Below are 13,949 nucleotides of genomic sequence, written 5' to 3' on the forward strand. Positions count from 1 at the left end.
ATGTCCCTGGAGCCTATGAAACATCTTTTAAGTTCCTTTTAGAGATGTATGCTAATGGTGAATTATCCTTTGATTTGTGAAATATTTTTATTTCACTTTTAATCCTGAAGGCAGCTTTCATCGCATATAAAACTCTATGTGCCATTCTGCACCGTAAAGAGGCCACTGGGTGAGAAGGGGCTTCAGGGAAAGATCCTCATGTATTTCTGTCAGTATCTCCTATATGGGATGGATAATAATACGTATCTTATTTTGAGTTGGACATACTGTTGGTCAAATACTAGTTCTGCCACCTACTGCCCATTTTAACTTTGTATAAATTATTCATCCTTTTTTAGCCTCAGATTATCTGTCTATTTATGAATGATCCTGTCTATTTAAAATTGAATATCTGAATGGTGGGAACTGATGAGATGGGTCAGGGGTTATGGCCACATCCTGCTCTTTCAGAAGATCTGAGTTTCATTACAGGCATCCACACAGCATGGCCCAAATCCCCCTGTAATTTCAGCTCCTAGGGACCCAATGCTCTCTACTGGCCTCCACAGGCACCTGAATATTCATTTTACACACACACACACACACACACACACACACACACACACACACACACACTAAATAATAATAATAACAAGAAAAATGCATCTCCCATGGTTATAAAAACTGTGGCTATTATCATATACTTAGCACAGAGGCCCAATAAACAACCATAATAGTCTTTGTTATTCTCATAGCCATTTTTCCCATCCTTACTGAATAGAAGTCACGGAGTAACAACAAAAGTCACATATCATTAACACCATCTGAAAACCTTAAGCAGAATTTCATTTTGAGCCAATTTGTGCTTTTCCTCTTACTCCTCAATAAAAGCTGAGAACATGGAAAGTGTGTCCTTGCTTTGTGAAACAACCTCTGTGCAGAATCCCCAGCATCAATGGAAATTCTAAGTTGGTTCCGTGTTCAAGCATGCTTTACAGAGCACTCTCAGCAGGCACCACTCAAAGGTCTGAGCCTTCACTGCACGCTGCAGTTAGCAGAGCAGGCAGAGCAAGGTCTCTGTGTTGATCCTGTCTTTTAATTCAGGAGCCTGAAGTGAATGCAGAACATACGATTTTTCAGAACTCAAAACAGAGCTTTAGCCTCAATAAGTAAATAACTATATGTAACTTAAAAAATAAAAAGGAATAGTTTTGTTTCCTCTCATGTTGAACTATAATATAGCCCATCTAGTACATGTCCAAAGTAATGGAAAGCTATGACTCAGATTTTGCACACCTATGTTCACAGTAGTGTGTTCACAATATCCAAAAGCTGATCTGTTCCCTAACAGATCGATGAACAAAATGTGGTTTATGTATCCACAGGAATAGTGTTCAACTTTAAAAAGGGTGTTTGACACATGCTCTGAGGAAGGACCATGAAGACAATAAATAAATAAGTAAATAATGAGATAAACCAGTTACAAAAGAACAGGCATCCTATTATTCCACTTATGATAATTACCTGGACAGCCAAATTCACAGGGAAAAGATAGCTACAAGGAGCAGGGAAAGTGGCAACAGGAATAAATGAATTGTTAGCAGGGTTTCAACTGGGAAGATGAAAAGGATGGGCAGTGGAGATGGTTGATGGACATTGTGGATCTATGTAATGCTAAAGATTATATTCTTAACTGTGTATACTTTATGACAAAAAAAATAAGGAATACTTAAAAAAGACCCATGAGCAAAGGCTGGTGTATGAACTGCTAACACACTTTCAGATGCTATTTCTTTTCCTATAAATTTCTCGTTTGTTTGTCAAGGGCTTACAAGGACTGCCTGGCAGCTCAGGAGACAAGGGACTTGCAGGAGAACCAGTAAGTTTCCTCATGTATTCTAACTGAGGCTTTCCTGTAAGGTGCATTCACTTTGCATGTCTGTTAGTCTGCAGTGCTCTTAGTGGCTTTAGAATCAGTGTGGACCCTAGATAGCAAAGACAAAACCTACAGAATGGTTGCTTTACGGTATTATCTCTGCATGACACATACAAACAGGCTTGCATGCATGCATACATACATATGTGTGTGTTATAGTTTCTGTTGCTTTTATGGCTTCATGTAGTCCAGTTTTGGTGCTTTTCTCTGTGATTGTTAAAAGGGGTATATTTCTGGTTTGGAAAAAAAAAGGAAGACTTTGTTTTAGTGACTCTCAGAAGTGTTCTTTCTGGACGGCCTGCTGTTCTCGTAATTGTTGTGTTGCCACACACAGTCGCCGGCTTTATAATGAAGGTCACATAGTGAATCCGGGCTCTGTATCTGATTGGCGCCAATATGCAAATATGACCAAAATGCTGTTACATGAACAATACAAAAACATATGCCGCAATTCCCTAGCTATGATTCAGTTCTGGAGTTTCCATGGAAAGTGCGTTATGCAAAGGAAAGGCGCAGATGCGCTCCCTTCTCACAGCTTGGTCTTTATTGCCAATGAGTCATTCTTTAGGAATCATGTCAGATGTAAGATGCTGTAATGTACTTCTGAGGCTCACAACACAATGTCGTCTTATGAACCACTGGTTGATATTATCACCAGTTGACACAAAGGTTTGCGGGTGGCCTTTGCATAATTAATTTAGATAGTAACAAGTGGAAAAGTTTACCAAAGAGTGAAAAGTTCACGCTTAACCTATGACATAAACTCACCAAACAATAAGGGTTCACAGTATGTGTAATTCTTGCCTGATAAATATCTAAGATGTGGCGTCAAGTTTGCGTAGCTAAGCCTTTGGTTTGCTCTCTGTTTTATGTGCCTCAACCTGCTATCTCATCACTAATATTTGTCTGACCTGAAACAGTACAGTCCTGCTTTGCAGAGCTTAGCTAAGTCTCTGAGAACTCCATAAGCTCCTTGAACCGAGAGGCCATTGCAATCTTTGCTGGTATGATGCCCAGGAGGCTCAGTTTACTCAATGAGTATTCATTTAAGTCAATAAACAAAGCGTCATGTAGTCAAAGGTATCATGGACACAGTAAGTAACATTATCGTGAGGAGCAGGAATGGAAACTGGTGGATTTTATTTGATAAGTGCGCCAATTGAGCCGTGCTCACAGTGGAGGAAAAAATCTTAGGATTTATGTGAAGAAAGACATGTTATTTTCAATTCATACAAGGAAAGAGTTGTTGGAAAAATGACTTAATAGTGCTTAAAATGTCAATGTGAAAGTTGCAAGGTCACAGAACTGGCAAATAAAATATAAACTAAGTGAAAGTCACAAGGTCACAGGACTGGCAAATAAACTAATATATGAAGGACGTAATGAATTTTGTGCCATATATTTTTGAACTACTGCTTCAATCATAGAAATGAAGGAAACTGGAAAAATGAGCATGCTTGCTCATTATAAGGCAAGCATTCTATTAAAGGCATAATGTATTCAGAAAACAAATGTTTATAAAAAAAAAAAAACCTGCTCTTGGTGTTTAACAGTAAGCATGATGTTTCCAGTCTGGTGACAGAGGAATATATTGATTAAATAGCTGCATATATAAGTGGACAATATCCCTGGGGAAGCAGTTCAGTACCCGACTCAGAGCCAGTCTGTGGATGCTCAAAACGCTTGTATAAAATAAAATAGCGTATTTTTTCCACCTACCCATTTTCCTTCTGTGTACTTTCAGTTATCTCTGGGCTATTTATAATACCTAATAAAATATAAATCTATGTAAATAATTGCTACAGTACATTGTTTAAGGAACGTTGTGAAGAAAAAGCCTGCACAATTTCAAGATAGACATTTTTTTTTTTTTTTTTTTAGTTTTTTGAGACAGGGTTTCTCTGTGTAGCCTTGGCTGTCCTGGACTCACTTTGTAGATCAGACCGGCCTTGAACTCACAGTGATCTGCCTGCCTCTGCCTCCCAAGTTCTGGGATTAAAGGCATGTACCACCGCGCCCGGCCAGGATCGACATTTTCAATGGTTGTTCTTTTTCTGTACTTGATTGAAGCCATGGGTGCAGAGCAAATAAGGAAGACTAACCGTGTAGGAACTCAGACCTAGAGGATCTATGATCAATAAGCTGTCATAAAATCTAGCGGCTCAAGAAAGCTTCCATGAGCAGACCGATGTGGTCTCAAGGGAAAGTAATAGTTATCTGAGCCAAGATGAGGAGATTTTGTTCCAGGGCTAAAGGACAGGCAACATGGCGATGATGCTGGACAGAACGCAGGTACGACACAAGATCAGGATGGATGTGCTGGCCACACACACAGCTCTATGAGCCCCGCGCCAAGGGACTTGCACAGTTACCTTAAGGAAAAATGACCAGCCCCAGGGGGAACAACGATAAGATTATTGTCTTATAAATAATACTGAACCACATAGATGAATGAGCCGAGAGCCAAGATTCAGATAAGATGCAGCCAAAAGTCTCTGGGAAGCAGGCGAGAAAGAAGTGGGGAGAGGAAAAAGATTCCAAAGATATTAAAAGCAGTGGGAGATGCAGAGCCCGTTTGTGAGTGTCATTCCTGGGCGCCTGGCTTCCTGCATTAAATAACACTTATTGAAGCAAAAAAACAAGTGAACACTGGGCTGGAAAACTGGAGATTACAAGTTGAGTGATGAATATGAAATGCCTTTGAGAAATGTTAAGTGTGCTATTGGATTCGGACCAGAATGATACACTCGAGTTATAAATCTAAGAGTTGGAGCTAGAAGGATAGCTCAGAAGCTAAGAGCACTTGCTTCTCTTGAGAAGACCCACGTTTGTTTCCCAGAAACTAGGTGGTGGTCCACAACCACCTGTCACTCCAGCTCTAGAAGATCCCATGACATCTTCCGGCCTCTGGAGACACCAGGCATGCATTTGGTTCACATACATACATGAAGGCAAGCACTCACAGACACATAAACATTATTGCTTAGAGACAGTAGAGAGGAAAGAGAAGGGTTTTTGGTTGGTTGGTTGGTTCGTTGGTTGGTTTTTCAAGACACGGTTTCTCTGTGTGGCCTTTGCTGTCTTGGACTTGCCTGTAGACCAGGCTGGATCTATCTGTCTCTGCCTCCCCACAATGTCTTTCAGAAGACATAATGGGACCAACAAGATAACTCAGTAGCTAAGGTACTTGCTGCTAACCCTGACCACCTGAGTGGTCCTGGAGCACACATATGGAAGGAGAGGGATGAGAAATTATTCCTGCGTGCTATACTCTGACTTCCATCTGTGCTTTGTGGCAAGTCACTCTCTCTGTGTCTCTGTCTCTCTGTCTCTGTCTCCCTGTCTCTCTCTGTCTCTCTCTGTCTGTCTCTGTCTGTCTCTGTCTCTCTGTCTCTCTGTCTCTGTCTCTCTCTGTCTCTGTCTCTCTCTCTCTCTCTCTCTCTCTCTCTCTCTCTCTCTCTCTCTCTCTCTCTCTCTCTCTCTCTCACACACACACACACACACACACACACACACACAGAGTAAATAAATATAAAATAATAAATAAAAAACATACTGAGAATTGAGCTCTGTCTCAGTTGGGGCTCCTTTTATTCTACAGACAGAATAGGCTGAGCAGATCAGAATCAAGGAGCAAAGGAGACCTGAGAGCTTCTCAGTCAAGTAAGGCGAGGGCGACAGTAGGAGGAAAGTCAGGGCACCTAGTCACTGCCAGGTGACCTTGGGTAGAGTGAGAGCTGAAGAAGCATCAGTACTGCGCTGGCTGAAACCGGCGCGATCAGGAATTTGCATTCCTCCTTGATTTCTCACAAGGCCTCACTGCACCTTCCTGTTGGCTCAGCATTGACCTCCTCAGCATTTGCATTTTCACTCTGTCCTGTTGGGGCTAAAGGAGAAATCTCAGTTCCAAACAGTAGCCTTCTCTAGTTGTTTCTGGAGTGGATGTAAGAGTGAAGTTGAGTTTTAACAATTTCAAAACCTTGGTTAAGAAGAAGAAGAAGAAGAAGAAGAAGAAGAAGAAGAAGAAGAAGAAGAAGAAGAAGAAGAAGAAGAAGAAGAAGAAGAAGAAGAAGAAGAAGAAGAAGAAGAAGAACACCAAGGGCAGGGGGAGCTAAAAGAAATGAGGGGACTCAAACATATAAACTAGAAGTGTCAGACCTACCTTAGTGCTTAGGAATGAGTGTAAGCAGACAAGCCGCGGCTGGCAATCCAATCATGGTTTTACGAATCAAGTGCCTCCAAAACAGCCACACTGTGTGACTTCCTTCAGCTGTGGCAGCAGCAACTTAAAGTAGTTAAGACAAAGACCACATGACCCACAAACCCCAAAATACTAGCTGCCCCTTCCAGAACAGTTTAGTGCCCATCAGCCTGTATTTTACTTGGTCCTTCAGCTCCTCTGTTGTTCTCTGTAGCCTTAGCTTAATCCTCCAGTGGCAAGTGAGTGTAGGGACGACTGCTACTGCAATAATACGAATGGCCAGAAACTGAGACAGTTTATATGAATAAAGCAAATTTCAACAGATACCAGGAGAAAAAAACAAACCTTCATTCAGCAATATACATTTTTTCTTTTTTATTTAATTAATTTATTCAGATTACAACTCCATTGTTATACCATCACTTGTATTCTCCCATTCCTCCCTCCATCCCACTTTCACCCTATTCCCCTCCCCTAGGTCTATGACCGAGGGGGACCTCCTTCCCCACTATATGGTCATAGGCTATCAAGTCTCATCTTGGTAGCCTGCTTATTCTTTCTTTGAGTGCTGAAGCCTACATAAAACATTCTCCAAGATAGGCCATACTGTGGGCTAAAATATGCATCTTAACAAATTTCAAAGAATAAACATAATACAATGGCTTCTCACAGGCCATAACAGAATTAAGTTAAAAATAAATACATGCTGAAAAAAAACTCAAAATTTGAAGATATTAAAAACCACACTTCTACATAATATACTTATCAAAATGAAATCCCATGCCAGCAATGTGTCTTGGAAGGTAAAAAGGCCCAAGACTGGTGTCCTTAGTTCAATCCCTGGAATCCACAGTGGGAGGAGAGAACCAGCTCCTCCCAATTGCTCTCTAGTCTCTGCACATACACTGTGGTACACACATACCATAAGCATATGTAAATGCACACACACACACACACACACACACACACACACACACACACACCAACAATAATGGTAAAATAAAACTCAAATGAAAAGATTCAAATATCTTAGCCAAGTTAAAGTAAGAATACAGCCTTAAAACTGTGGATTGAAAGGAAATTTGCACTATAAATTTTAGAGAGGCTGAAGAGATGAGTTGGCAGTTAAAAGTGCTGACTGCTCTTCCAGAGGTCCTGAGTTCAATTCCCAGCATCCACATGGCAGCTCAAAAATCTTTGTAACTTCAGTCCCAGGGGATCCAACACCCTCACAGAGATGTACATGCAGGCAAAACACTATGCATATAAAATAAAAATAAATGAATAATTTTTTAATTTAAAAAAGAAATATTAGAAAGAAGAATGGTTTCAAATAAATAGTCTAAGTTTCCACTTAGAAACAAGAGAAGGTTGACTAAATAATAAGTGGGCATAATAAAGTAAGTAATAAATATAAAAGCCAAATATTAATTTTTTAAAAATCTATCATCCCTAAAGCTTGTTTTTATGAAGAAGTAGGTAAAATTTCTCAGTACCTTAGCAGAATAATCAAGAGACTAATACAAAAACGCAAACACCAATACCAGAAATGAGGGAGGCCATCACTACTGACCACATGCAAATTAAAATGATGAGCAGCTCCAATGTCCACAAACTCTGTAACTTACATATTATTAACCAGCTACTTAAAAGACTGTTTCAACAAAGTAATCATTTGAAGAAGTCTATGTTGGCTAGCCACTTAAATAAATAATCAGTAACTGTCCAAAGCAGAAAGCACTAGTCCTGGTACTAAAGTTGATAAAGTCTACTACACCTTAGCAAACAAGGGTGGGACTTCTGTGTAGCCTGAGACCAGTGGTGGAGGCAGCAATGGCTTCTTCCTGGCTCATTCTGAGGACCAAAGCCACATACCTACATCAGAGAACAAGGCAAGCACAGACCAGTATCACTCAGGAACATAAGTAAAAAATCCTCAACAGAATATTGGATCACATCCAACACCATTGTACATCATGACCAAGTAGGATTTATTCCAGGTATACAAGGGGAGTTTATCATTCAAAAATCTATGTACTCCATCACCTTAATGGTTAAATAAGAAAATACAATGTCATAAATACATCCAGGAAAATTATTTGATGAATTCCCATATTCATTCAGCTGGAAAATAAAATACAGACTCTCAGCAAACTTGGAATAGAGGGGAAACCTCTAAGCTTTATAAAGAGCATTATTTGGGGAAAAATAACCTTAAAACCAGAAAAGTGGATATAGTTCCTTACATTTGTGCAACAGAGTATTATTTGGCAGAATAAAATAGCCATCAGTTAAAATATTCATAGACAAACCAACAGTACATGCTGTTGAATGAAAGAAGCCAAATGGAATGCTGTATACTATGGAATTCTGGGAAAAACAAAGCTATAGAGATGAGGGGGCGCACTTTTTTTCCTTTAAAATATTTTTGTTTGTCATGTATTTGCCAGGGTTATTAGGAAGATATATGGCTGTCGTGCATATTAAATAAGGTACACTGAGAATGCCCTTACCACATGTTCTACTTTCATTCTGTTGTAGTGAGAGAACATTCTGACCGAAAGAATCATGGGGAGAGCAGGTGTATCTCAGTGTATGGACTGCAGTCCGTCCTGGAGGGAAGTCAGGCCAGGACCTAGAGGCAGAAACCATGGAGGAACGCTGTTCTCTGGCTCCATCCCAGGTTCTCCTGCCTGGAGAATGACAGCACCCACACTAGCTGAGCTCCTCCAAATCAACTACAAACCAAGACAACCTCCCACAAATACATCCAAGTTAAAGAGAAGCAAGATAGCAAAATACCTGATAACTATTAGGTATTTGATAAATGTTTGTTGAATGAATAAGTGAATTAGAGAATAAAATATAACAGTACCCCTTGCTCCATTTTTATTTTGAGTACAGCATAATTTAACATCATTCATAAAACAACACAAATAAATTGACTGAAGTTAGAATTTCATTTACATGAAGAGTAAAGTAATATTCCAGTCAGATACTATTTGTTAAAATGTAATTGAGATACATTGTTTATTAAAAGAGTAAACTGTGATTCTCATATCTTTAATTTATTTGAATATAGGGACTACGAGGACTGCCTGGTAATGCTGGACTTCCTGGAGAGATGGGTGTGGAGGTAACATTTTGTGGTTTATTCTAAAGTTTGATTCAATGTGTTTTATAAAGCAAGGTGAATTAAATAATTAAGTGCATGTTATGAAGAATAATTTTGTAGAATTTTCTTAAATATCTGGAAAATAAAACCTAAAGCTCTACAAAAGGCAGAAATGATCAATGTGTTGACATAATTCGGTATATAAAAGGTTCTTCTCTAAGAATTAGTTCACTGAAATGATTGAACAAAAAGTAGATAAAGTTTTCCCTTCACTGATGAGAGTTGACGTGATAGCTCTTCATTCTAAGACGTGACATCTTTTAGATCTTATGAGGTCACCCTATTCACTATGGCATTTGGAATAATAAACCACATTTGTTATAATCATGAAATCCAATTACTTCATTTCAGTTTCTTACTTTAGCAGTAAAACCATACATTCCCCCACTGCCCTGACATCTGTGAAAGATGTCTATATAGAGAGACATATATAGGTATAGATAGAGAGAGAGAGAGAATATATGTATGAATACATCAATCATTTCAGTTCATCAGCCTGCAGCTCTCCTCTTCTCATTAGCCTTTCTCAGACTCAACATGAAACTGCTCTTCAACCTCCTTGGCTTTGCCAACTGAATACCAATGTCACCGTAAACACTATAACTCATGTCTCTCCTCTTAAACCATTTGTTGGCATCTTGATGGCCTTTGTGTGTCTATCTAAGTAGCCCACAAACATCTCATATGCAGAATCTGTGCACTCTTGTTCTTCTTTTTCTGTGCACAAAGTCCATCACTTTCCTGACCTGTTTTCATCCCACTGAAAGCTCCCATGATGCCCAACAAGCTCACCCTTAGAGTCACCTTAAGCTACGCCTCCTACTTCACCCTCCTCTTATCTTTTCTCTTTGAGTAAGCCCTCAGAGCCTTAAATCTATCCTTCCCTCCTCAGCTCTCCTGCAAAAGGCTATCCTTCCACCTTTATGCCTGATAAGGTCACTGACTCCTTTACAAGCTAATAATCTATTTCCGAGTATCATCAATATCAACAGTCATTATATTGCAATGGGCTAGGCTCAATCATGGAGATACTGCTATGGAAATATAGGAACAAAATAATTTCTGCTTGACCCTGCCAGGGTGAGGGTGCGGGTGGGAAATGAGACATGTATATGGGAACGTTAAAAAAAAAAAAAAAAAAAAAAAGTGAGATTGAAGGAAAAGAAAGGAGCTTTAGTGATACAAGAAAGGACACTGCAGATAACAGAATTCCAGGAAAGAAGATGGTATTAGGGAGATCCTTAGACTATAGAACTGTGTGGAATCTTTGGTGCTTAGTGTCAATAGAGAACAGAAACTTGGTAGGAAAAAAGAAAAACAAAAAACAAGAAAAGTCTCAAGTGCGCTATTAAAAAGCCCAAGTTTGTATCTTGGGTGATTATAAGTCACCATATAAACAAGACAGTGATGAGGTCCGATGCTTGTTTTCGAAAAATAACTCCAGCAGCTAAATGAGAAATGTTTTTCAGCAAAACTAAATAAGGGAAGGTCTACTCATTGAAAGGCTGTTGAAGATGGCACACACCTGCAATCCTAGACCTTGAGAATTTGAGGCAGGAGGATTCTTCCGAGTTTGAGGCTAGCCTGTGAAAAGGTGAGCTGAGCTATGGTGTGAGATCCTGTCTGCAAAGAAAGAACAAAGGGAAGAAAAGAAATGAAGGAAGAGGAGAGAAAGGGAAGGAGAGCTGCAGGCTGATGAGCTGAAATGATTGATGTATTCATACGGATACTTGTTATATAAATTCTACAGTCCCTTTATATGTGGAATTTGGAGAGCAAAGCAGAAAAAGAAGTCAAATCATTCTGGCATTTCTAGGTTATGTGACAGTGCCTCTTCCTGAATCCGGAAGGTTGTGAGGGAGCAAAAGCCACAGGTCTGTTCATCCACCCAAGGCAAATACCTTACAAAGAACAGGGCTGACTAAGATCTGACCTGAAGATAATGCTATGACCAGGACTATGCCGCATGCCGAGCCTGGAGAAAGCACAGAGAAATCATACCTCATGGCTTGAATGTTTTAAGACAGCAGATGAGATTCTGTGGTAATAAGGCTGTGAAGTGTCATTGGTGTTCTGAGGAAAATAAGGGGTTTAAACAGTGGTTGGGGGTCAGTGGGAAAGAGAGTGCCCACTAGCAAGTGAAAGATGAGATGTGCCTCACTCTCAGGCCCACTGAGGATAGTGACTTCGACAACACCTGACCGCTGAAGCGTGCTGATGTGACTAGCAGCACCTACGAGCTCTGCAGCTCCCACAGATTTGCACAGCTTCATGAAGTAGATACAGTTATTGCCCCCATTTTACAGAGGAAGGAACTGAGACATGGAATTACCAAAGAGCGTCGGCTAGTCATGATGTCAGTCTCAGATCCAAACACAGGCACCATGCCTCTGCATTCTCGATCACAGAACTAAACACCAAGGGGCCAAAACCCGGAAGCCTAATTTCTGCTGAGCAGTGGAACTACTTTTCATTATCTGCCCATCCCTTCTGTTGTGTATGTGCTTTTCATTTTATTTTGAAAACCAGTAAATGTGGACTGCAGCAACTTTATGAAAAAGAAAAACTGATCCTCCTTCATCTAAAATACTATTAAATAAGGTGACCATTATTTTAATCTCTAATAATTATAAAAAGTCTTATCTGTGCATCATAATTTTTCAAAGAATTCCTGAAAAGAAGTAAAAAAAAAAAAAAAAAAAAAAAAAGAGTAGAGGAAAGATGGTGGTAGGGCTAAAAGGCGGCACACAATCCACTCCATAGAGCTCTGGGAAGTTGTTAGCTGCAGGGCGAAAGGGAACGTTTTCTTGAAGACTGTAGTCCTTAGTAAGTTGACACCTTCCTGTCGAAGACCACACGCCCAAAAATATTTGGGTTGAACTAACTGGTCTCGAGGGAATTTTTTAAATAACACCCAGTTGGGTAGGTGGGGTGTGAATTGGGGAAGACATAGGAGAAACGGCGTGAATCTGGTCAACACATATATAACACTCTCAACGAACTAATGAAAAGAATGAAAGGGTAAAGTGACTAAAGAAGACGGTGCCACATAGAGGATGCAAAGAGACGTGGCTTACAGTCTGGGAGATGAAAAGAATACAGCAACAGCTGTCGAAGTTCAGACCTTGAAAGAACCTAAGACTGCGAGAAATTGTGTTTTCAATGTCAACACAATAATCATAGCTCGCCTAACAAAACTAGACTCACCATGAAAGGGCACTCTACTTTTTAGTGTGACAACTTCTTCATCATTACATCATACACTACATTTTATTTTTAAAAATATATAAAAAAAAAGTGATCTTAAGCAAGTGGGTTTCAGTGAGCACAGGAGGAAGGGATGTTGTGATCAGAGGCAGGGAAACATCCTTGAGTCCAAGGATAGGAAACCTGAAGCTGTAGGAAGTAGATTATTTCACGTTCTCTAAGGCCTTGGTGATAAAAGATTGGGGAGAAATGGTCTGAATTGTTCTGGTTTCAAATGAAGTTCTTTTTGGTGTTTGAACTGTTAAAGAATCCTCAGAAGTATCTGTCTCCTGCCTTGGTGTTTGTGTAGAGGGGGAAGACCCTCTTCTGCACACAGACTCACCTTTGAGCTGAAACTCAAACTACCTTCCTACGGGGTTGGTACAACCTTGAGACCTGTCATATATTTCTCTTTTAGGGTCCCCCAGGCACTGAGGGAGAATCTGGCCTACAAGGTGAACCAGGTGCTAAGGTAACCATTCTGAAGAGTAAGAGAGAGGGGTGTCTCTAATTTAGCACCCATAATTTCCCCAGTTTGACAAACACCATCTTTTTTGGTGAGGGAAGGGGGCATGGTTGAGACAGTGTCTCACTGTGTAGCCCTTCCTGTACTGGAACTCACTGTGTAGAGCAGGCTGGCCTGACACTCCAGAGATCCACTGTGTCCAAGTGCTGGGATGAAAGGCATGCCTGGTGACAAACACTATCTTTAAGACCATCAGAAGAGCACTAAGTACTTAGGATGCTGTTTCTTATCACATGCACTCTATGACCAGAAGAGCAACTTGAGTGAGAAAGGCTTAGTTTTGCTTTTCGTTCTTCAGGGAGATGTTGGACCTGCTGGCAGTGCTGGGGCAGCTGGGGAGCCAGGGCCTCGTGTGAGTACCTACAATATCAAGCTTAATGCACTAACCCACATTTTGGGGATTAATCAAAACTGAACTACCCAAATCCTACCAAAAAGTAGTGTAATAAGCCTATCAGATGCACTGCAGGACGTTTCGTGACTTGTAAAACTGCACATTAAACCCTATTTACATTCTAAGTTAGGCATTTGGAACCCTGAGCGACTTTTCTCAAAAGCAGGTGTGCTCTGAAGAACCTTGCCAAAAATGTGGTCCCATAGTTATTGCTTCGTGATACATGAAGAGGAAGTTCACAGATCACTGGTCAACACTCAAGATGTTTGCTTACCTAACAGACAGATGAAAGACTGAAACATGCATAATTTGTATTTAAAAACAACCCCAGTACAATATGAATCTAGTGAGATGCAAGGGAATTTTTATGAGTAGTTATAATTTGATAAAAGTTACAGTAATATATACAGGCTTTAAGCCATGGTAAGTTGGGGTGCTCTTTTTCTCTAAAATAACAATGACGTTCAAGGTAGTTTTTCACTACAGTTCATT

At 40.1% G+C, this 13,949-nt stretch overlaps 1 protein-coding gene across 1 annotated transcript in view; it reads left to right on the forward strand.

Moving 5' to 3' along the window:
• Positions 1–13,949, forward strand: part of Col24a1 (collagen type XXIV alpha 1 chain) — a 266,714-nt gene that overhangs the window by 165,535 nt on the left and 87,230 nt on the right. Inside the window, exons 32-35 of the mRNA XM_051165699.1 lie at positions 1,805–1,858; positions 9,199–9,252; positions 12,956–13,009; positions 13,362–13,415. Of these exons, the coding sequence (XP_051021656.1) occupies positions 1,805–1,858; positions 9,199–9,252; positions 12,956–13,009; positions 13,362–13,415 (216 nt within the window). The remainder of the gene's footprint in view (positions 1–1,804; positions 1,859–9,198; positions 9,253–12,955; positions 13,010–13,361; positions 13,416–13,949) is intronic.

The sequence above is a fragment of the Acomys russatus genome, chromosome 23 (assembly GCF_903995435.1).
Source record: "Acomys russatus chromosome 23, mAcoRus1.1, whole genome shotgun sequence".
Lineage (NCBI taxonomy): Eukaryota > Metazoa > Chordata > Mammalia > Rodentia > Muridae > Acomys > Acomys russatus.